The following is a 25,290-nucleotide window of genomic DNA, read 5'->3' as shown; positions in this document are numbered from 1 at the left end:
GTCGCGAACTGTCGGTGGCTTCTTTGGGCCCGGCTCGCATTCTTGATTTTCTGAATGATGGTTTTGAGTTGAGTCTGGCCATTTCTACACTTCGTGCTCAGTGGGCCACCATTCGGGCCTTTAATGTCCTTCCTTTGATTTCAGTGGCTCCTTTGGTGGCGAGTCCTTTTAAGTCTCTGTCTTTCCAGCGTCCCCGTCCTTTCCTGTGTCCTCCTCCTTGGGACCTTCCTTTGGTCTTACGTTCCTTGCAGTCGGCTCCTTTCGAACCTTTGTAGTCGGTTGACTTAAAGTTTTTGACGCTTAAGGTCGTCTTTCTTGTGGCTATTGCTTCTGCCAGGCGTATTGGGGAGATGGGGCTTTCCTGCGGTATGCTCCATTTTTGGTTATTTTGATGGATCGTGTGGTCTTGCGCCCTCATCCTACATTCGTGCCGAAGGTTGATTCCTTCTTTCATCGTTCTGGTGAAGTGGTCCTTCCTGTTCTGTGCCCTGATCCCTCCTCGGCTGAGGAGTGGCTTTTACATCTGTTGAATGTTAGGCGTGCCTTGTTGGTATATTTGTCCCACACGTCTTCCTTCTGTAAGGTGGACAATTTATTTGTCAATTTTTGTTTGTCCCGTCAGGGCTTGAAACCTTCCCTTTCCACGGTCATTCGTTGGATTAAGGAGACTATTTTGTTGGCATATGATTCTGTTTCCGAAGTTCCTTCCCTTTCTATTCGGGGACGTTCCACCAGGTCTGTGGCTGTCTCTTGGGCGGCGTTTAAGGGGGTCTACTTGGAGGATGTTTGCCGGGCTGCCACTTGGTCGTCCCCTCATACCTTCATGTCCCATTACCACCTTCAGATTGGGGGTGGGGGCTCTGTTTCCTTTGCCTCTTCTGTGCTGACTGCTGGTGTTCCTTGAGGGGATTCTTTTGTTTATCTGCCTCTTGTTCAATAAACATATGGTTTTGCTGCCCTCATATTGTGAGCTGTTTTTCCTTGCATGAAGCTGTTATGCTTTGGTATCGGCTCACTGGTTAATACTGTGGCGAGGAAGACGGACGAGGAAGTAATGCCCCGGTTACTTACCGGTAATCTTTATTACTCCGAGTCCTTGTCTTCCTCGCCACAGTATAGTTTACCTTCCCTCCCGGCCCTCTTGGTGGCTTCATGTCTGCGGCTTGGTTTTCAGGTCGTTTGGCTGTTTTCCATATCCCTTTATGGCATTGGCTGTAGCCACTGGGGGTCATCTTGGAAGAGGGAGAGGGAGACTAGAACGCTAAAGTTTGCTTGGACGTTCTGTGGGAGCCAGAGGCTCACTAGTTAATACTGTGGCGAGGAAGGCAAGGACTCGGAGAAATGAAGATTACCGGTAAGTAACCGGGGCATTTCACATATAACGAGTGCAGACACTTCGAAACCCAGACTAAGTAAAAACAAGCATTTGCAATGCAATAGGACTCTCATTTGCGTGAGACCTATTGCATTGCAAACGGAATTGCGGGCGGTCAGGGGGGGCAAGGGTGCGAGAAGGCATGGACTGTGGGAGTGGGTGCAAAAGGCATGGGAAGAAAATAGTGCTCACAATCTAAAAAAACATACCATGCAGCACTCGAAGTAAAGGGGCCAGTAGCCGTGGAAGGACACAAATGACGACCAGGCCTTTGTAAGGAGGGACTAACAAGACTAAAAACAATCAGAAGGCAGCATTTAGCAACTAATTTAATGAAAAAGATGGGCGGAGCTTCCAGGGAGCTTTCACTCCATATTGAATGCTGCATGCCTCGCAAAGCTAGCAGCGCATGCGTGCTGGCGCTATAGGCGCGACCTAAAAACGGGGACATTATCTGTGCCATGCAACCCGGATACAAGAAGCTGTGCACATAAAAGGGGTATCATGTCTTTTGGCGGCCTGGATGTCCCTTCTCCAGCAGGCTGGGCAAAAGGGGGACTAGCTACACTTATGTCTGATCTGATCCCTGCCTCAAAAGTGTCTAAAGGATGCTTGGCCCGAAAGATTTTAGCCTCATGATGGTAAACTATTATTATAATTATTTTAAAGATTTTAACCTGGAGGTAATGGTCCCCTCCGACGATATATCTTTTTTTCGCAGGACAAAATGTAAAACTGTGTTGATGTGGGCAGGGGATTTTAACTTAAAGTTATGTAAATGAAACGATAAGCGGGGTTGTTGTATAACAAACCCGGAGGAAGAAAATTTAACTCACTTTGCCCACATTGAATATATATATGGACACCTAGAATAGCCTTATTTTAGGCCTTACTTTGCTTCCAGAGAGTAACCTGACAAAAAATTAAAATGAGGAAAGTGTTCTCCTTACAATTACGGGTTGCATTGGGGGTAGTACTATTGATTACATCTTTATGTCACATGATCTGGCTTTCTATACCCAGGATTTTAGGGTTCTACTAAATTGCTTGAGCGATCATATTCCGTTGGTCCTAGAATTGTATATTGAGGTAAAACCTGCAAACAGATAAACAAAAAGGCGACATAGTAACGAGTAGAAAGGGATTAAAAGGGTCACGGTAATCCTTGACCCTTTTTGAAGCAATTAGTTTGCGTTCATTCATCTTTATTTTCCACCTGCCTCTTGGAAAATTCTATAGGGCAGGATTTACAACTAGGTTTTGAAATATTATGCAGCACCATATCTGGAAACCTCACAGCGAATATCCCTAAAGGAGAAAAACCCATATAGAGGTGGTTTAACTCCAAATGCTCATCAACCCATAGAAAATTGACAACCTTTTGCAAACATCCCCGCATCTGGTACAAGAAATTAAACTTGCCAGATGGCAATAAAGAGAAAAGATAGAAGACAAAAAAAGGAAAATTATAACAAAAGCATGGAATGACATACAAAAAGCCAGCTTATTAAGAGATAATAGACTCTTTAGGAAAATAGTAAATACGCCCTATTTTCAAGACTCTAATGCACCCAAAATCAAAGTAGTAATACCTGCAGATAAATGGGTGGCGCATTTCATGTCCATTTTTCATATTGAACCCACACCCTCAGATATTACCCCTGCCAATACCGATATGGTAAATACCAATGCAGTACAGTATAGATTCTGATTTCTGTATGATTCTTTATGTTTTGAGGTCAAGGAAGTGGAGGAAGCAATAAAAAAATGTATAGCGGGGAAAGCGACAGGACCCAAATAATGTTCTAGCTAATGTTTTTAAATTATAGAATTCTGACCCCCTCTATTAGTCAATCTTTTTAGAAATGTTGCTAGAGGTTTTACCCCTGATGGAAAATGGTCACTATTGTCCCGATTTACAAAAAAGGAGATAGGACTTACCTACCCGACATGCTACAGGCCAATTTCGTTAATTGACTCAAGCATGGAGATCCCGGGCAGAATCAGATTAGAGCGCCTAGAAATTTGGTTACAGAAAATAAAAGTGTGTCAAACTTGCAATTTGGTTTAAGGCCAGGAGTAAGTACAATGGACCAATGTCTAAACTTATGCTTGATTGCAGGTAAATATGTCTCAGCTAAAAAAGGAGCTCTGCACATGGCCTTTATTGATTTTTCAACGGCTTTCAACTTGATAAATTGCGCCAAACTATGGTCACAGATGTGGATAACAATAATAATCTTTTACTGCTACTTAAGTATTTACACCAGGATTTGAGTGTGAAAGTGCGGTATGTAATGCCCCCGATAAAATCTACATGCGGAGTCAGGCAGGGACGTATTCTCGCTCTAAACCTTTTCCTGCTATATATATCAATGGCATAGCCAAACATTTAGTCAGTTTAGGAAAATATCTCTCTGTTATGGGGGGCTATCAAATACCCATTTTATTTTATGTGGGCGATAATGTGCTAATTGCACAAACCTCAAAAGGCTTGCAACTATTACTGCATGGCTTTGTAACTTATATGTCCACATGAGACCTTACAATTAACTGTGGTAAATGTTTTGTAATGATATGCGGGCCATGAAATACAAAAATGAAAACTTATACAATGGCAAGTACAATACTAGAGAAAATTCATACTTTTAATTACACCATGTTGGGCCATATTTGCAAAGTGACGCATTTAGACATATGCGTGATCTTGGAATCTTTGTGCCTAATTATACCTGCATCAGGTATGATGTATGCAGGGTGGGCGTTCCCACGCAACAAATCCTCAAAGGGGTGGCGCAGTGAAATCCATCATATTTCACTGCGACAGTTGTAGGACGCCACTGCGTGAGTACCTTATGCCTGCCTTATTGCAGGCGTAAGGGTGATGCAGTGCAACAGGGATAGGATGGCTCCATGCATTGCTTGAGTTGCGTCATGCTTGTGAGTCAACTGCAGCAATATGTGACTTTAGCGCTGTCAGACATGTCAGGATTCCAGACATATCTGTCATTAATTGCAACATGGAGCACCGTACAGTAAATACAGCGCATCCATTGTGTCGCAAGAAGGGCATAGTGAAAAGTGTTGCAACACTGTTTTGTCTCAGCAATGCTACACTTTTCATGAATGATGCCGTGGAATGCGCCCTATCTTATTGATGGTGCGCATTCCTGCCTTGTATTTTTGTCGCAAGGCAGCGCAGCTACATTCCTTGCACCGCTGTCCAGCACCAAACCCTTCTGAATTGAGTCCCCAAGTGTTTGCTCCATTTTTAAGACCAGCTATTTTCTAGTCTTAAAAACTGCCTCTAACTGGAGTTAGAGGCCATTTTAGGGGTTTTTCACCGTACAAGGAACTCCTTGTAAATATCGTGCAGTGGGGTTAGCGCCAGTTTTTGCACAGTAACGCCCACCTTGCATCTCATTTGTATTAAGTCTCGCTAACAGAAGAGGCGAACTAAAAAAATCATGTTTGCGACAAAAAAATGCAGTTAACTGCAGTTAGCTGCCACTTGTAAAAAGAGCAATAAAAAAAAAGTTGCCAGAACCTCAAAAAATGTATGCTACTGTGGCGTTAAGTCCTTTTACATATGCCCCTTAGTGTCCTTGGCTGCAGTAATACAACTTACAACAATGATTTTTAAAAGAAAGCCCAGAAGAGGTTATACATTTTTCATCATACATGGACTTATCTGTCTTTTCCTGTCTTGTAGATTGAGATATTCTTCCCCTCTCTTGTACTACAGCAGATTAAGAAGGATGCACCTGGGGCTGGGGGTAGACACTAGAGGATGTCTGGGTAAAATCATCTAATTATATGTCGACTTGATTATATAATTGCTAGAAATTCTGTTGCATTGACATAGTTGTGTCCAAGCAGAGGGAAAGGTGAATGTACAGATTTAGCTACTTATATTTGTGTTTATTGTGTGCAGGATTATCTAGTATCTAAACTAACCTACACTGCCTGGATTGGACTTTTCATCACACCCGCAAGTAGAGGTTGGACCTGGGTAAATGGATCTTCTCTGAATGACAGTGTGTAAGTTTACCAGATGCATTTTTAACATTATTACAGTTGTCTGATGCACACTAGTGTGCAAGTTGTGCATTTTATTATGTTAAATGTTTTCATAGTGCACAGAATACATAAGATCAACAACAGACCCGAGCATTCATGCATGCTGCAATAAATGCATTTTTTATACAAGGACTGGTGCCTTTACTGCACCTTGCACTATTAACAACCACTGCCTTTTGGTTTTCAGAGCACCAAGTCTCCCCTTTCATGTCACTCGTGGAATGAGGAAGGTCCCATAAAAACGAAGTGACTGCTGTGGAACAAACAAAAGGGTATCTTTGTCACCCTCACTGCCTGTCCCAATGACAGAGGAGGAGGAGGCTGCCTCCATGACAGTGAAGCTGGATCCAGCACTGAGGCATCTGTCTTTGAAGTGCCACTGCTCCCTGGGGCATTTTAGAATCTACCACTAGAGCCTCTTAAAAGGACAGGAAAACTTCTAATGTAAATATTCACAGATTTACCGACACATATCCATGTGACACGCTAAGATCCATGGGAAGGCTTTGGTTCCAGAATACAATCCAAAGTCACATTGAAATTCAGGAAACATACCTTTTTGTAGTTGTAATAAATCTCACCACAGTGGTTTATAATATGCTTCAAATGTATAATTAGCTATGGATATTTTGATCTGAATTGTAGCTTTATTGATATCATAAAGTGAGACCCCCCCATCCATACATAGAATCCCTCGTTATGTCAGCGACTTAGGAACCAGATTGAGGAACTGTAGACCACCACCGATGGTAAAGCCATCATGGTCTCCTCAAGGGGGAGTCAGTGGGAGGCCGAACAGGCTAACCTTGTAGTTAGCAAGAAGAAGGTGCAGTGGGGTCTGATGCATGGGTGAAGTCACTTCCTAAATATCAAACAAGGACAAAGAACAGGAGGATTTCCAAGATCTTAAGTCCACTACACCCTACTGACACTTACCAGATAGTATAAACTCCTGACCCCTTTGTTAATTCTTGAAAGGTCAAACTTCCCAGATTTAAAAAAAAGAAATAGGTATTTACCATGACATGCGGTTTCAATGCGGGAAGCACCAAAACCTTCATGTTATTCCCCAAATGCCTATCGTAGGCGCAATTTATCACATGCGGGTGTTGGATTTTATTGGATGCAATAAATTACACCTTCCCTCAAAGCCACTCATAATAAGAGCCTTAGTGCAGTGTGGGTTCCAGATGGTGAGTAACTGAAGGAGAGACTGCAGCTAGTCCAGGACTATGAGGTGCATGAAGTGGTCTTGCCAGGTGTTGTTGGTGTAAGAAGGATGACAAGGGTTCCCATATATAACAAACATTGGCCTTTGGTAGCTGAGGAACTGGGTGTTGTAACTAGATTTATCTCCTTTAGGTTGCTCAGCCAGAATGAGTGAGATGTCTACGTGGAATGTTGGTGTGCGTGATGTCAGAGTGAATAGAATGTGTGTGGAGAATGTCAGTTGGTGAGTGAGGGCTGAGCAACATCCATCAAGCTCCTGGTGGGACCTAATACTTATCTTATTGAAACCAACTAATAAACATCTTACTTAGATTATTTATCTGGCTACCATCTACTTTATATCATCATTTACCCACAACATTTTGGCGACGATTTGGAAAAGTATTAAGAACTTACAGCGTGCAAGGATGATAAAGAAGTAAAGAAACTGGAACTTTTTAAACTGAAAACGAAGAATCTGGGTATTTTAAATGATAGAAAATTATCTCTGCTGAAACGGAAAACAAGAGAACAAGAGAACGAACAACCCTGGTAAGTCCCACCAGTGTCCCTTTCCAACGGACAGCCTATTAACCCAGGGTGTTAATCTGAATGAACATTTTATTGTGACAGATAGCGTGTGAAAACACAGTTATTGGTACTACACTGTCATCACACTGTGTGTTATGTTAATTCAACAACCGCTTTACAGTGCTGTAATCTCTACTTGCTTTGAAGTGGAAAGCTCCGTACCTATCCTATGCAATCAGGATGGCCTGCCTGTGAGCTCGATATTGTAGCAGTATTAACAAAGTTCACTAGTGTGTAAGAAACACAGACAGAAATAATACCTGCATATGGAAAGTGAAAGACTATCGAGCAGCAGAGACACGTTTTGTAGCGTTTTGGAATGCTATTCAAAGCTATAAATCCTATCTGCAATCGAACGGCGCATATATTTAAAGCCAGAGCGGAGTCTTGCCGAAAATAAATGTCAGCACGTACTTTGCGAATATTTTTAACCAAAGTTAATATAAGCGGCTGTGTTTGCAAGCGTAAAGGATTATGAGCATAAAGTGATGGTTTATACATCGCCATTATTTAAATTAACTCGGATTTCACTGCACAAATTGATCTGAAAATGCTTAACCGTCACCTTGAGTTTAAAAGAGAAGTGCGCGAGGAGCGCCTGAAGCCTCTTCCTTCAGCTCCTTGTGACGTTTAGAGCAGCTGTGTGCCCAGAGCCATCCAGCACAACGCTGATTACGTGCCGCCATTTTGCGATGAAGTTTGAAGCATCACCATGACAACATAATTTCGTAAGCTGTGCGAGACATTTAGTGAAGTGACTTGAAAGCGCGAAAATGGAGGTCGTAAGGGTTTCACTCGAAAGGTACATTCTAACTCTGCTACTACGTGGGAGATACTACTGGCACTTGGAGATCACTTCCTTTGAATTCGAGTTGAACATTTTCCTGGCTCTGGCTTTTGGAGAACTATTTCTTTCCTTCGATTTTAAGCCTCGTGTGAGATATCGCTCACCGATGCACGAGACATTCTATTACATTCTTATTGCTGGTCAGTATAATATTTGTCTTGTGTTCCCGTGGGTATGTGTTGTGGGGGTGATGAGATAATGAGTCTCCCGTGGTGGTTTGTCTGGTGTGTGATGAGAGCCCATGTTCTGTAATTTAGAGTATTGTAGCTGGTTAAGTTTAAGGTGTCTTTGGTGTGGTGAAGAGTTAAGTATTTATGGAGTAGTATTGGCCTTGTAACTATAAGTGCGCAAGATGTAAGACGTTAGTGCAATTTGTAAGTTACATTTTATTTAGAAGTGCGCTAATAGTAAGACGCATTACATTGATTATTATAACACAATTAGTAAGACGCATTACATTGAGTATTAAAGCGCAATTAGTAAGACGCATTACATTGAGTATTAAAGCGCAATTAGTAAGACGCATTACATTGATCATTAGTAAGACACATTACATTGAATATTAAAGCGCAATTAGTAAGACGCATTACATTGATTATTAAAGCGCAATTAGTAAGACCCATTACATTAAGTATTAAAGCGCAATTAGTAAGACGCAATACATTGATTATTAAAGAGCAATTAGTAAGTCGCAATACATTGATTATTAAAGCGCAATTAGTAAGACGCATTACATTGATTATTAAAGCGCAATTAGTAAGACGCATTACATTGATTATTAAAGCGCAATTAGTAAGACGCATTACATTGATTTATTGTCTTAATGGCGCAGGTAGTGAAACGCGTTATATTAATTTTTTTAATGGTTTGTTTAGCAAACAAGAATTTTGATGCGTTAGTATATTTGTTTACTTAGATGTGTTAGTTTAACTTTTCAAAAAAAACTCTAGTGTTAAGATACGTTAGTATATTATTATAGTATATTTTTATTATTGTCAAAAGTTGTTTCATTTTTCTATTTTTCTTTTGATCTTAAATTTCCCCAAAGGAAGGGGATGTGTTCTAGAGTTTATCATTTTACATTGCATGTGTATCTTTAAAAATTTAATTGCATTATGTTGCAAGCAATTCTGTTTATTTCCTGTGAAGAAAAGGAGATATGTTGTAACTAGATTTATCTCCTTTAGGTTGCTCAGCCAGAATGAGTGAGATGTCTACGTGGAATGTTGGTGTGCGTGATGTCAGAGTGAATAGAATGTGTTTGTGCCTGGTGTGTGTGGAGAATGTCAGTTGGTGAGTGAGGGCTGAGCAACATCCATCAAGCTCCTGGTGGGACCTAATACTTATCTTATTGAAACCAACTAATAAACATCTTACTTAGATTATTTATCTGGCTACCATCTACTTTATATCATCATTTACCCACAACACTGGGCAACAACACTCTACCCATGCATTCTTTTAAAAAAGCTAGGAGCATCCGGGACCATGTGGTTTCTTCATTTCCTGAGACCCCTGCACCACCAACTATAATATCTATTTGGAATCTGGCACCCATTGTGGGACATTACAAGTGCGGAAAGTGTAAAGCTTGCCCTTACACCATCCAGACCAAAGAATTTGTGTTCAAACATCACCGTATAAAACTTAAGTCCCAAACCAACTGTAACACTGCAAACGTTATCTACTGCATCACCTGCCCATGTGATTTGACCTATGTGGGTCAGACACAACAAAAGGCAAAAGTAAGTTTCCTGCAACATTGCAGTCGAGTCAAGTGTAAGGTTGTGGGTGCTCCGTTGGTAGAACACTGTGAGATCAAGAGCCACACTCCTGAAAGTCTGAGATGGATCATTCTAGAACATGTGACAATGGGACCGAGAGGAGGAGACATCACAACAATTCTCAATGTCAGGGAGTTAAAATGGATTTCACTTTTTGATTCGGTCCAGAACGGCCTCAATGAGGCGGAGAACAATTTTTCCCAATTACCCACTTTATGATTCCTTTCTAGACCTTTAATTCTTTTCCCACTATTCTACTGTCTTTCTGAGCAGTGATATGGATTCTACATGATTCATCAGTCTTCACGACCCTATGTTGGCACGTGCACTGTGATTTCACAAAATTTTTATTTCAGTAATAATCAAAACTGTGGCCGTTTTTTAACCTACACTACCCTGTGAGGTAAGTGCGTTATGATTTGTGCGCATACACATGGTGTGGTAACTTGTCATTTGCGTTTGTTTTTACCATTTCTCTGATTAGGAGGTTTTCCACCTTAAAAATTAACCACGTTTTGATTGGATGCAAAAACGTGAAAAATATTGTTATTAGGGCTTTATCTCACCACGATGATTTACCCTGTATCAAGACACTCTCAAATGAATTTAGACCGGTTTTTTAATCCTTTTCCAAATAACTAAATACGAAAGCGCCCCATCATTTCTTCATTAGACAACTTAGTCTGTCCGCTATGCCTATGATGGAACGTGACACGCCCCCTTACATCGCGTCTTGGTTACACTGTAACGCACGCGCGAGTCAAACAAGTAATGCTGCCATCCAGAGACAAACGCTGGCTACCCACGGCCCCCCCAGTGAGTGCATCGATAATTCATGCGAACCCCCCCCCACCTAAATCCTGTTTTTAATCGCTTTTAGGACCTGTGCCCACCCCATCCCTTGTCCTAATGAAGACCCGCTTCGTAAGGGGAACTGTCCCTACTATCCCAAGGGTCGAAATGTAGACAATATCTACCACAATACCAGCTTCTGTCCAAAGCAGGATTAATTCAGCTACAATAGAAGACTGTTTTCCTTTAACCTTCTCTGACTTGTTGAAGCAGATTACTGTGGCCCCTGGAGGGGGAGCTACTTGAAATAATTTGTGATTGTATATAGAATGAAATGCAATTCTATTTGTTTCTTGACCAATGAAGTTTTCCTGCACTATTCCCTGATTTCCTTCACAACACAAGCACTTCCCCACTCCCTTTTCCCTGTTGCGCGCATGGGCACAATTATGGTACAATAATTTAATGACTGTTTTAGATTCACACTGTAATAACCAATTGTAGGTTTCGGTATGTTGTGAATAAAAACAACCATACTATTGAAATTCAATCCTCGTACATTGATTATTTAAAGTCGAACTTTCTATGATTCTAATTCCTTTCCCAGTCTGGGACCCCTTTATCTTTAACTCCCATATGAGGTGTGGCAGAGCTCCGAGGTCTGACTGAGTGAGGATTGAGAGTACCGTTCTTCTCAATCATGGGACGCTTCGTGTTGGCCGGATGTTACTCAGTAGGGGGTACCAGAAATGACAGAAGCTCCAGTTGATTGGTCTGGAGTGTAGGGGTTTGCGCACCGTGGCATCTGGTTGGTTGGCTGCTGGTGCCGAGACTGGGGGTCCTTCAATGTTGTTTCCCTTGTACACACCTGACACATGGCATATGACACCCCTTTCCAGAGCTCCTGTGCGCTCCGTTGTTAATTTGAGCCAGTGACTGCTGGTGGGAGCCACCAAAACTTATTTCTAGAGATTGGCACTTATTTATCCTAATCCAACATTTCCAGAGAGAAAAACACTCAAAGGAGATAGAAGGAAGAACAGAAAGAAAGACAAAACATCGCCAGTGTGAGAAAGTAGGAACCTGCAAGAGTGAGGTAGGGGAAGGGGGTGTCTGGTAGTGGATTGAAAGATTAAAGATTAAAGGTGGATTGAAGATTACGCAGCCTTGGTATCCAGTGGGCTAACATTAAATACCGCTCGCCATGAGCTTATGGGAGCCACCTCTGCCACCTGCACTCATTCTTTCACAGAGTGAGCCCTGTGGATGCTTGTGGGTGGGTGGTGATCTGCAGCAGTTGCACCAGTGTTGTTTCACGCCATGAATAGTGATCTGTCTCTATGTCATTACTGCAGTTAATGCCCCTCATCTAATGACATGTCACCTGGCTGGTCCTGAGCCAATTAGTTTATTATCTTGTTATGTTTAATTCAAACTGCAGTTTATAATCTGCCTGGGGTGGTTTGAGTTTGCATGGGCTTGAGTTTGGACGCATTGTGTTGTGATGTTTAAAGTTGTATCGGATTACCAAGGTGATTTGAGAATAGAGGCGGCTGTAAAATGGAGAGGTTTGCCCCCTGCTCCTGATATACCCTCAGGAAGACAAGGTTGCCTCTTTTTCTTGCTCGTCATTAAGTCTGAGCAGATTCCCATCCACTCTGGAGCTGACCAGCCGCCGCTGTAAGTGAAGGTGCACGTGCGCTGCAACAGAGTATACATAATGACACTGGTCCACAGGTCAGCCATCAGTATGCAGGCAGGCCAGATGCTCTATGTCACCCAGAGCTTCCGTTTCATAAATAAGTGCATTGTGGGTCTTGTAGTCTTTTTTTAAAATAAAACTACTCACACTAGCACACCACTTAACAATGGCTTGTGTGAATAAAGCCAGGAGTGCAAAGATTGGATCCTACCAACATGAACCAATCTGTCCTGTCATGACAGTGTAACTGGCTGAGGCTGGTTGCTGATCCCTGGCTTCTGGGTGCCGCTGTCCCCCAGTTTAGGGGAACACGCGCCAATCTTCAGATATCTTGAAACATATACAGGCGGCAGCTTTTTGTTACAAAATTAGTCAATAAAGTATTTTTACATTTTATGTCTGTGAACCCCATGTTCTATAATTAGAAGCTATATTACTATGATTGACAGCCCCCGCCTCATGGTAATGTCCTTCTTTCTGCAGGTTCGGTGTCAGAGGCCCGGATGATGAAGACTGGTGTGGAGTGGTGGTCTTCGGCTCCATTGTATCCTCGCGATGCATCAACAGCTTATACTGGATCTGTCAGAAGGAAGTGGAGACCTCCTGCTCTAGGCTGTGAAGCTGGAGTCAGTGACTTTAGCATCAAGGAACCCCGGGCAGGACGGGTGTCAATCAAATATAAAATACTAGAAAGCATTTGTCCCCTTCAGTTTAATAGTCCTGGAGGTGTTGGGTGCAGTACCTAGAGGTGGTAATTTGTCCAAACTTGAATTTGATGACATCTGCCTAAAACCCTTTCCTTTCCACTTGTCAAACGACCCCAAGCTGGATGGACATTCTTCTAGCAGAATCAAAACCCAGTAACCGTGTTAAGTATCAGCTTGTTTGCTTCCAAACACAGCAAAATACATCCAGAGGGCTTCTGTGCATCATACTTTAAGGCCCCGCAGGGTCCTGTGGGTCTGAAGAAGGGTCCTGTGTGGACCTCACAGATAATGTCCAAATAAAAGCATCAAAAGACAAAACATACAGATTTATTTAATCACACATATTCTTTTAAATGCACATTTTCATCACATAGTTATGGTCTACAAACCTAGCAAGTGACACAGAGAAGAATGAAGATGGCGCTTCCTGTTCCTTACAATTCATCTATATATGTCCGTGTGTGATTTCCTCCTCATGGGCCTTACTATGAATCACCAGGGGGTGCAGTGACCTTTTGACCCTGCGGAAGGGTCTTGTTTCTGTGGAACTATTTGGATGTTCAAAAGAGCTGAACCCTCTGGGAAACTGGAGGAAGGAATAGGGGATTACTGGATGACTTGCACCTGGCATTGCAGAGTCAAACAGTAATTCCACATTTCTCAGTGGAGCTTTAGGGGTCCCCCAGAATACCTGATAATTCTGCACCCACAGATTTAAGGGGACCCCGGCAATGCTAATTGTAGGGGTGTGAACTTGCCGGATATGTGACTGGGGCCCTTCTAATGAGGCCGGATAATGTGTGAGCCTGATTTCAGATCACGGCTTAAAAATTTATTTTAACAAAGGTTCTCTGGTGTGAATCTGTAATCTGGACCGTAGTCCGGCAGGAATGAATCTAGTGACCGACTGTGAATCTGCCCTCCTGGGGCTGGACTGCACAGACTGCACGCTCCAGCAGAATTTAAAGCCAACATCAGCCCGAATATATAAATATCATACTGGTAGAAAATGTTGTTTTTGTAGCGTCAGGGGGTGCAAATGTTGTTTCTCCTCCATTGGTGCCCGCTATGTTGTCTGGTTTAAATGCTTGTCAGCCTCATGGAAGAAACATGAGTAGACACACAGTCCAACGCGAACACACACAAGAAGCTACCTAGCCTCTTACCCACCTGATTCTGTTTCACAGGCAGGAGAGAGGTATGGAACAGTTACAAGTGCGGTTATGGAAAGTGTGAGGCTGCTTCACTTACAGCTGGTACCACGGAGAGAATGCCATGTGTACCCCTCTATGAGGAGGGCACCGACAGCATAAGATGCTGCCCCACGGGAACCATCGCGCAATAACCACTGCACGCATCAGTTAGCGTAAAAGGCCATTTATTAGGACAGGCATGTCATTCACAAATAAACATAACATCATTAACTTAAACAATCCCCCCAACATCCTGCCTTTCACCCATCATCCACTCACGTGCTCCACCAGCCACTCCCAATTCACACCACGACCTCTTTGCATCTCATTCACTTCCCCCTTTCACTCTCCATCTCCATCCATCGCACTCCCGTCTACCACTCCCCCATCCTGCACCTGTAACCCCCTCCCCGGAAGGGTGATTCTGCCCGTCATGGACTCCCCACCCCTCCCAGTTCCCGCAAACACCCCCTATTGTGCCATCCTGTCCTAAACTGGCATGTTGCCCAACTTGACAACTCAACAAAATGCACCACCGTCCCCCCTTGCAGCTGTGTAGGGTGTGTGGGCGGCAAAAACAGGCTTCTCCCTGAGGCCCTGGGGACAGGAATAGGAAGTTCTTCCCCTCCTGTCCCCCTAAATAGCCTCCTAACCCCTCCCACCCCTGACCTGACCCCCTACCTAACTTCCTGCCTGTCCTTATCTCGCGCGAACACCCCGGGGAAAAGACTGGTCTGCCGACCTGCTTTCCCCGGGGGCCGCATCGCGCAATAACCACTCCACGCATCAGTTAGTATAAAAGGCCATTTATTAGGACAGGCATGACATTCACAAATAAACATAACATCATTAACTTAAACAATCCCCCAACATCCTGCCTTTCACCCATCATCCACTCACGTGCTCCACCAGCCACTCCCAATTCACACCACGACCTCTTTGCATCTCATTCACTTCCCCCTTTCACTTTCCAACTCCTCCGTCATCTCCATCCATCTACCACTCCCCCCATCCTGCACCTTTAACCCCCTCCCCGGAAGGGTGATTCTGCCCGTCATGGACTCCCCACCCCTCCCAGTTCCTGCCACCCAGGGAACCTCCGGAGGGCGGTTACCTGCCCCACCAAGTGTGCACCTTTCGAACTCAGTCTCTCTTACACCAGATCGATTCGTTCCACAAAAAATTAATCAGATCCCGCAACTCCATCAGGTAAAATGCATTTCCCATGTGAGAAAGGTGCACGCCGTCATCCCTGAAAATAAGTGGCTGTTTCAGCTGAAGCCCGACATGAGCCAGCACTTTGATACCCTGATCCGCACAGAAAAGTCTCATTGCTCTGTTCAATATTTGCGGGCCCTTGAGTGCACCCCTCCAGATCCTTTGTGGGATAAATTCAGTCCACACAATACAGGCACCAGCCAGATTGCGTTTCATCGCCTCCAGATCCCTCTGCATCAAATGCAACAGTGACACCCCCGATTGCTTCACCAAGTCATTTCCCCCCAAGTGGATGATAAGCATGTCCGGGCAGCCCAGCTGCGACACTTTCCTTGTTAGCCATGGCAGCAGTTCGCCCCGGCGCATTCCGCTCTTATCCCACCATTGTACTTCGTGATGGCTGCTCCTCAGGTCCAGGCTACGGCCGTACACCTGCCTGTCAGCGTATTTTAAAGCCCAGTGCACAAAAGAATGCCCAACGATCCAAGTGACCGTCTTGGCCCCCGGTCCACGAACACAACCTACGAAGAGAAAGAGATTAGTACCCCAGCATAACAAGGAAAACAACAATCAGCGCAGCCGGCCAAGCAGTACGCCCCGCGCCCTCACTTGGGGACGTAGCGCTCACAGCACCGCAACCGCCATCGACCAATTCTCCGGATCTCCTCCCACGACCAACCCAAACCCGCCGCCGCAGTGGCTGCCCCAATCCAAAACGAGTGTGTGCCAAACCGAGCCGGATCCCTGACCACTCTCCGCAAAGCCAACCGCAGAACCGCCAGCAACTGGAATTACGTCAAGCGCTTTTGCGACGCTTGCACAAAAATCTCCCCTTCCAACCTCTGTACTCGACCACAAAACCCCAGCCACTCTCGCACCGGGCATACACCGGCACACCCACTCTCCGACAGCCATACCCATTTGCCCCGACCCACCTGGTCCGTCTTAGAACGCCCCAACCATATGCCCAACCAAACCCCATCCACACGCACATCCGTAAACATCCGACCCGGCGCCCCTCGTGTCCCCAGCAACACCCGAAATGCACCAAAAAAACATCCAGATCATGCACAGACGAAACAACGCCACCTCCTCCCTGTCATAACAACAGAAATGCTACTCCCTCAAAACCTTCTCCAACAAGTCAAACGTGACCGCCTCACAGGGCAACTCCCCCCCACCCATTTCCGCCCACACCCACCCCCAACCCTTCAGCATTCGACTCAGCAGATCCGATCTAGCCGGATCAAAACCCAAATATACCATGCTGTGGAAAGAAACTCCTGCAAACTTGCCAGCAATCGTCGTCTGCGACAATCCCTTATCCATGCAGTCCAACACAAATTGCACCACCCTTTGCTCACACACATCTTTGGGCAACCTCCACTCTCCTTTTTTCCAACCCACAAAGGCCCCAAACTCAGCCCATGCCAACCTGTACGCCCGCCTAGTGGACCCCTCTACCGACCTCTCAACTAACCCAACCACTCTCAACCCCCCCATGCCCAGATACCCTCCGGCACCTTGGTCTTGCAAGCTTCCGCACCCGGTGCCAGCTTCCTGAAACACTGCGAACGAGATAACGCATCCGCAATTTCGTTACTCGCGCCAGGCACATGTTGCGCGCGAAACAGCACATTGAAACGCAGACACAGCAGCATGAAACTTCGCAGCAAGCGCAGCACTCGCAGGTCCCTCGCCTTTTGGTTGTTCACCAAGTCCACCACCGTCATAGTGTCCACATGAAACAACACCGACCTGTTCATGAATTCTGGGCCCCACACCAGCAGTGCAACCAACAAGGGGAAAAATTCCAGAAACGCAATGCTCCTGCCCTGGCACAGCCAAAGAGCTGGCCACTGCTCCGCACACCAGCGACCGTCCCAGAGGATCCCGAAACCTGCCGCTCCCGCCGCGTCCAAGTAGAGTTGAACCTGCCACACCATCCTGTCCCGCTCAAAATCCAAAGATACACCATTGAAGTCTTCCAGGAACACCAGCCACACTCGCAAGTCCGACCGGACCCCCAGCGTGACCCTGATCCTGGGGTGCGGGAGGGCCGCCCCTGACATGGCCATGCCGAGCCGCCTACAAAGCGTCCTCCCAGCCCTCACCACTCTGCAAGCAAAGTTCAACATTCCCAACAAACGCTGCACAGACCTCAACTCAATCTTTCGGACCTCGAGCGCGCCTCTCAAGGCTTCCTGCATCTCCGCCACCTTCCGTACTGGTAAACGCGCCTGCCAAGTTACCGAATCCAGCTCAATACCAAGAAATGTCAGGCAACAACTAGGCCCCTCCGTCTTCTCTGGTGCCAACGGCACCCCAAAATCCTGCGCCAACAACTGAAACTGCTGCAAAGCCGCTCCACATTCACCAGATTGACCCACACCCACAAACAGAAAGTCATCCAAATAGTGGGACACCAGCCGGTGCCCACTGCGGTCCACGAAGGCCCACTGCAGAAAGGAGCTGAAAGTCTCAAAGAGCGCGCAGGTAATCGCACAACCCATCGGCAACACCATGTCCACAAAGATGGCCCTGTCAAACTGCATACCCAACAAGGGGAAATCCGCCGGATGAATGGGGAGAAGGCGAAAGGCCGACTTGATGTCACACTTAGCCAACTCTGCCCCTCTCCCACAGGACCTCGCCAAACCAATGGCATCATCCACCGACGCATACAGCACTCTGGAGTCCTCCTCCGCGATAAAATCATTCACAGACCCTCCTTCCGGCCAGGACAAGTGATGAATCAATCTGAACTCCCCAGGCTCTTTCTTGGGCACCACCCCCAGAGGTGAGACAATGAGATCCGACATCGGCCAATCAGTAAAAGGTCCCGCAATCCTGCCCTCCGAAACCTCCTTCTCCAGTTTACGCGCCACAAATTTCGGCGTTCCTTGGCGGACCGCAAGTTCTCAGCCCAACGCCTCTCCCTCGGCCCCTGATATCCAATTCGAAAACCTTCCATGAACCCCCAATACAATCGCAACGCCGCCTCCTTATCAGGGTACCAGGAGAGCCATGGACCCATGGCCTCCACCTTAACCGGAGTATGAGCCCTTCGGCCCAGGCTGTCCCCTACCCTTGGCAAATTTCCACTGCTCTGATGGCGTAGCCATGGTGAGGCACTCCGTGACTGCGTGACGCCCCCGCACTTTGAACACTCATGTTTAAACTTACAAGAGCGACGGTTGCAGAAACCCTTATTGAACCCCCAACAGGCCTCAGAAGACACTGGCTTGTACTGTTGCCCTGCTGCCCCAGACCACACAGCTTGGTTTCCCTGCCCACCTGAAGCTCCCTGACTACCCGCCCCAGACTGGGCGGGGCACGACTGAAAAAACCGATAAGTGACTGGAAGACCACTGGCTGTATGCGTAGACGCCGCCGCCTGCGTTGAAGACATCCACTGAATCCAGAGTTCCTGGTCTACGTCCCCCCATGGCTTGTCCGGATTAACACTGACCCTGGCCCTGAACTTCTCGTTGTAGCTCAACCAGGCAAAACCCCCGAAATGGAGCTGCGCCTTCCTGATCACGTCCATATACTTGAACAATGCAATAGCCCGATCCCCGTATTTCTCACAATAGATACTCGCATAAATCAAAAAGGCCGACGTCCAATTCTTCATCGTTACCGGCACCCTCGGACGCCTGGTCAACTCCCACTCCTCTTCTTTAGACCCCTCCTTCGCCTGAATCTCCCTATGCAGAAGCTTAAACACATCAACATATTCATGCCTCCAGATCTTTGCCCTCATCTTATCCGACAAATGTGATCCCAGAGGCATCGCCAGCCCCATGTATGGCAACTTCTTCTGAAGCTTCTCAACCTCTTCATCCTTACCCCCATGTCCTCTGTCTTGTCAGTCTGCGCGCTGGCCATCGCGACCTGCTTCCCCCCATCAGCCGTCACCGGCACCACCCCACCTGGGGACCCCGTCCGCACAGACCCATCCCCCACCCCTACCGACCGGCAGGGCTTCTTCCTTCCCCCTTTCGCCCCCTCCGTCCAGGCGTACCACCAAGCGCCCTCACCTGACAAAGTTGCAGGAGCGTCCCTCTCCTGCCGCCGTGCATCCGCCGGCTTCGAGCTCCCTTTGTTGGCCCGACTGGCGCCGTCCCGTGCCTCCTGGAAAACACCAACCTTGGCAGTTGCCCCCCTAGCTTTGCTCACACTTCCAGGTTCACGCAACTCACCCTCTTCCAAATCATCCTCCGCATCCTCATAGTCCAACCACTCATCCTGCACATCCAGCGGCACCACTTGCGTCACAACTCTCTTAGCACCCTTTCCTTTCACTCCAGGCATAAATTCACACTCCAACTACGCCGGTGCCCGCTCCCTCGCTGGAGGGCAGGCCGCCGGGGACCCCCCTGCTTCTTCGTCCCAGCATTTGGAGGCCGTTTTGCGCCCCGCCGGCCCACCCCGGCCTCTGCCAGCTGTCCCTGCTGGCTTGCCCCCACCCCCCCGAGCCGTATGCGCTCGGGGAGGCCCCAGTGCCAACAGGTCTCTGATCCGTCAAGGCAGTCCCTGAACCTTCCACCCAGACCCAATGCCCCTGAGCCCCTGGCACCCCCCTACCTCGACCCCCAGCTGACCCCCGACCACGCGCAGGTGCCAGGGCCCCATCGCCCCTGGGCACCCCACCCTGCTACGTCTCCCTGGCCTCGCATAAGCGCTGCCACTCCCTCTCATATTCAGCAATGGTGCGACGCTGGTCGCGGGCCCTCTCCTCCTCGGTCATGTGCTCCCACCTGTCATACATGGAAGACTGCTCTGACTCCCCCACTCCTCCCTGCCCGGGCGTGGGTGCCGCAGCCCTCCCTGCCGCCTGCCCCAGCCCAACCTGCTGCTGCCCCTTCAGAGGGCCCTTGCCCTTGGAACCCTGAGGACTGACAACCCCTTTCCGGCCCCCCGAAAGGGCGACAGGCTGCTCAAGGATGGGGAACACCTCCTCCCCCCAGACTCCCCCCCCTGACAGCGTGAGAGCAAAATCCTCTCCAGCCGCCACCTCCCACTCACCCAGGTCCTCCCCCCACTGCTCTCACTGCTCTCGTCATACCCTACCAACTGGCCCTTGCTCCCTGACCCCCCCGGACTGTGAAGCCAGTGAAGCCTGACCCTGCCTGGGCTCCCCACCGGCATGCTGTGGGCCCTTGTGCCCTTCCCCCTCTGCCCCTCCCCCCCTCCCGGCACCACTTCCCCGACCTCGATCCTGGCAGGGAGGCTCAGCCGCCTCACCCCTTTTATGGGTGCCTCCTGCTGCCTTTTACCACTCCCCCGCTTGGGCATACCTTCACGAGCCCCAAAGGGCTCATCCATGCAAGCTGCGACGACCGTAGCAACCCCCGCAGACGCTGACCTGGGCGTGCGGGTCATCCCGACCCACGCCTGGTCCAGGACGCCGGGCTGGAGGAGATCTGTCCTCCCAGCCCGGCCGAGCACTAGGAGCGCAGCCCGCACCACCTCTGCATCGGGCGTGGCCATTGTAGTTCCTGAGCGCTCGTTCCGTCCGCGAGATGCGTGAGATATCGCACCTTCGCTCGCCGCACCGGGGCACCAGTGGCGACACGCTGTTTCACCTAAATACCACTCCGCCTACTTAGAAACAACGGAAACTAGGCTAATCGCCGCACCGGGGCACCAGTTGCGACGTCCGCACCTCTGATTTACACTCCGCCTACCTAAAATGACACTCCGCCTGCACTCTCAAAAACTGGCTTCTTCCTGAGGCACTGGGGACAGGAAAAGGAAGTCCTTCCCCTCCTGTCCCCCTAAATAGCCTCCTAACCCCTCCCACCCCTGACCTAACCCCCTACCTAACTTCCTGCCTGTCCTTATCTCGCGCGAACACCCCAGGGAAAAGACTGGTCTGCCGACCTGCTTTTCCCGGAGGCCGCATTGAAATATGGCTGCACTGTTCGCTGCATCATTGCATGCGGTCCAGCCGTCATCAACTCACCAAGGCCTGGTACTTTCCCCAAATGATTCTCCAAGAATCTGCAGGTTTGAGACTACAGCATGTATGGCTGTGCAGAACAGCACATTACATTTCCAGAAGGGAGTCTTATTTGCCGTGGACTGACAAAGTAAAAAGGTCTGGATTTCAGTATTGTGGATTTACACCTAGACACACAACATCCAAGTGCATATTTCTATCATACATCACACACTTGCTCATAAGCAAACATAACAACAAACAAGCACATATTAAACCATACAGCAACACCTGGACACATCAGTACACACGCAGAGTTAGTGGCGCACATCAGCCACTAGCTCTGCAGGAGAGGATGTGGCCTAGCAGTTAGAGCTGCCAGATTTGGGATTGGGTAGCCAGGTTTGAGTCTAGGCGTCAGCTCAGCATCCTGTGATTCTGTGCAAATCGCTTTTGTGTCCTTATGCAATGTGACTGGTGCTCTTATAAAGCGCTTAAATGCCTTCATGCACAGTTTGCGCTATATAAGACTTAAAAAAACATATCCACAGACTACCTGACATGCAGTTACACATGTACACTGACTACTTAATACACATATGCTAGAAGCCCTGGCTTTAATAAATCCCAAACGGCTGCAATACTCTACGAGAGGACCTCGACAACACCTCGCAGACACCTGAGAAGTCTATTATAAATGCAGCTGCAAAAACATGAAAACACCTATTTTCAGAGGTTTCATATGGATTTTTATTCGACCCCAAAATAAACTTAATACGCCTTGGCAAAGCAAAAAGGTCTGGCCTTGTCTAGCTAATGCAATGTTTACATATTTAAATGCAATCATATGCCATAAAAAATGAAAAGAAGAAGAAAAAAACAATAATAACCGTCACCTATAAAGTTATCAGAACTTCCTAGCAGGAACATGTTCTTAGTAGAAGTACAGAAACCCTTTTCAGTTTGAAATGCACATAACTAGAACATATGATAATTACTATAACTTGAAAACATAGTTTACACACACGAGGGTGAAAAAATAATAACGATAAAGAATGGAAAGGAAAAAGCCTTGGTAAAGATAAGCATTGACCCAATAGTGCACTTCATTTAACGTGGAGGTGCACATAGGATCACCGGGCAAGAAACCTAATTGCTAAAGGGAGGTCACAAAGTGATGTCAATGACACATGGTCAGCGACTAGCTGCCGCCCCCCCCCAAACCGGCACCCAACACCCAGAAACGTGGACACGAGACTTCTTTACTTTTTGGAAGGCGGGCGCTAGTCGCCCGGCCGTATTTATTAAGATATGAAATTAAAAAAGGTTTTAATTGCATGGTCAACAATTATACAAAAATCAGCAGGACATTAGATACAAATTTCGTCAACAAGTTTGAGAGGCTGACCTTAACAAAACTCTAATACATGTTGTTTCCTAACCGAGTCTAACATCCTCATCTTGATTTTTGTACATTTCTGGCCATATGGCAAGGTCACTACCGGTGTCAGGTCCTACAAGCTGCGCCTCCCCTAGAGACGTGCGCATGCGCAGTGGTACCCCGGGAATAGCCCGGTCTACGCCCTGAACTCCATTTACCCACTAAAGGAGGGCCCTTACTCTGCGCCATCCGGTGACATCATGAGTATACGCGCGCGGGGTGGCTACCAGCCTAAGGAAAGCGTGACTACTCCTACCCGCGCTCCTTTGAAGCATCAATTACCTTGCCCCTGGAGTTCTAGGAGTGGCCCGCAGGCCCCTCCCCCTGGGCGGGAACCTCCATAGGATGATGCCCGCCCCCTCAGACCTCAAATATGTGCTCACCGATAATGACCTTATCGCATGCCCCATACCTAATAAATACGACGACCTATGGGAAAAAATTCTAAAGGACAGCTACACTGGCTAATAAATAACAGCATCACCGTACAGCTACAAAGGGAAAAAAGGCCTAAAGACACTTGGCATCAAAGCAAAAGTACTTCACACACAGTTCGCTAAAAGGAAAAAAAAAAAAATCCTAAACCAAAACGCATCATCAAAATATACCGAACAGATCAAGTTCTACTACCCATGTAAGACATGTTAACAGTACCCTCGCAAAATTACACTGAAACCAGACATAACGAATGCCACAAGACTTTTGTTCCAAGGGATGGTGGGTGGGAAAACAAAGAAGCCCCGAGCGCGGGGCACACCGTGCTGTGAGGGAGCGTCCAGGTACAAGGGGGTCTCCTGGGCGCTCCCCACCTCTTTATTCCCAAGGGGCCAGGCGGGGGGCAACGCCCCCCCGCCCCGCCCCTCCAGTAGCCCGCCCCCCCTGACCCGGACCTTCTACCTGGTATCCGGGTCAGGGAGGCCGCCGGCCAATCGGTGGTGGGTCGCGCCCAAAAGGGCCCGCCCCCACCACCGAGAGACACCAAAGGGGAAAGGGGGGAAACGGTCGCCGCGCCGCCATGCGTGCGGGGGGGCCGAGGGCCCCCCCTTTTCACATGGTCAGCGACTAGCTGCCGCCCCCCCCCAAACCGGCACCCAACACCCAGAAACGTGGACACGAGACTTCTTTACTTTTTGGAAGGCGGGCGCTAGTCGCCCGGCCGTATTTATTAAGATATGAAATTAAAAAAGGTTTTAATTGCATGGTCAACAATTATACAAAAATCAGCAGGACATTAGATACAAATTTCGTCAACAAGTTTGAGAGGCTGACCTTAACAAAACTCTAATACATGTTGTTTCCTAACCGAGTCTAACATCCTCATCTTGATTTTTGTACATTTCTGGCCATATGGCAAGGTCACTACCGGTGTCAGGTCCTACAAGCTGCGCCTCCCCTAGAGACGTGCGCATGCGCAGTGGTACCCCGGGAATTGCCCGGTCTACGCCCTGAACTCCATTTACCCACTAAAGGAGGGCCCTTACTCTGCGCCATCCGGTGACGTCATGAGTATACGCGCGCGGGGTGGCTACCAGCCTAAGGAAAGCGTGACTACTCCTACCCGCGCTCCTTTGAAGCATCAATTACCTTGCCCCTGGAGTTCTAGGAGTGGCCCGCAGGCCCCTCCCCCTGGGCGGGAACCTCCATAGGATGATGCCCGCCCCCTCAGACCTCAAATATGTGCTCACCGATAATGACCTTACCGCCACAGGCCAGCATTGTTAACCGACGATCTGGCCTCCCCCCTCTAGACCCTACCTAAGGAACGCTCCTATTTGCAAATCCCTCCAACCAGGCCCAAATATTGTCAGACCACAAGACATTCCCTGCTCCATTCAAGTGAACTCCATCCCCCAAGTAATACCGGTCGCCCCAGATACACCCATGAGGTATTGTCTGCAACAGGGGGGCTCGAAACAACTTGTCCAACTGTGTGTTGATCCTCTTTACCGAGTGATTCAACGCCCTGACCGAATCCCCCCCCCGCCACTGTAATCGAGATATGAGTTGCGACCATACTACCGTGCAACCCGGGCAGGTCCTGGCCATCCACCCCGCAGTTGAGATAATCTCCTCAATCAGAATGCGCCTCCCCAGTCTGGCCAAATCATTCTCCCCCAGGTGAAGTATCACCACTGACGGGAGAGATTGCCGGCGCGCTAACAGCCCTTGGAAGAAGCCCCTAAACTGGTTGAGACATAACCCCCTCTCCCGAAGAACGTGATGTCAAACCCTAGTTGTGCAGCCCTTTTCCCACGGTCACCTGAAATAAAAACACATTCGGCTCGTCTCACATAGGAGTGACCCACAATCCAAACACTTTTCCTCATTGTTTCCTGGTTGTAGCTCCGCGCTGATGTATGTTGTTGGTGCCCGACGACAAATTCCTCCCCTGCGTAACAGGTCT

The 25,290-nt window shown here is 47.7% G+C and overlaps 1 protein-coding gene across 1 annotated transcript in view; it reads left to right on the top strand.

Annotated features, from left to right (window-relative positions):
* Positions 1–13,086, top strand: part of LOC144767767 (killer cell lectin-like receptor subfamily B member 1B allele A) — a 231,582-nt gene extending 218,496 nt beyond the window's left edge. The window contains exons 7-8 of the mRNA XM_078651149.1: positions 5,310–5,416; positions 12,864–13,086. Of these exons, the coding sequence (XP_078507275.1) occupies positions 5,310–5,416; positions 12,864–12,999 (243 nt within the window). The 3' untranslated portion in view covers positions 13,000–13,086. The remainder of the gene's footprint in view (positions 1–5,309; positions 5,417–12,863) is intronic.
* Positions 13,087–25,290: the final 12,204 nt, after the last annotated feature.

The sequence above is a fragment of the Lissotriton helveticus genome, chromosome 7 (genome assembly GCF_964261635.1).
Source record: "Lissotriton helveticus chromosome 7, aLisHel1.1, whole genome shotgun sequence".
In the NCBI taxonomy this organism is placed as follows: Eukaryota; Metazoa; Chordata; class Amphibia; order Caudata; family Salamandridae; genus Lissotriton; species Lissotriton helveticus.
The sequence above is the reverse complement of the archived record's forward strand: the minus strand, read 5'-3'. Positions and strand labels throughout refer to the sequence as shown.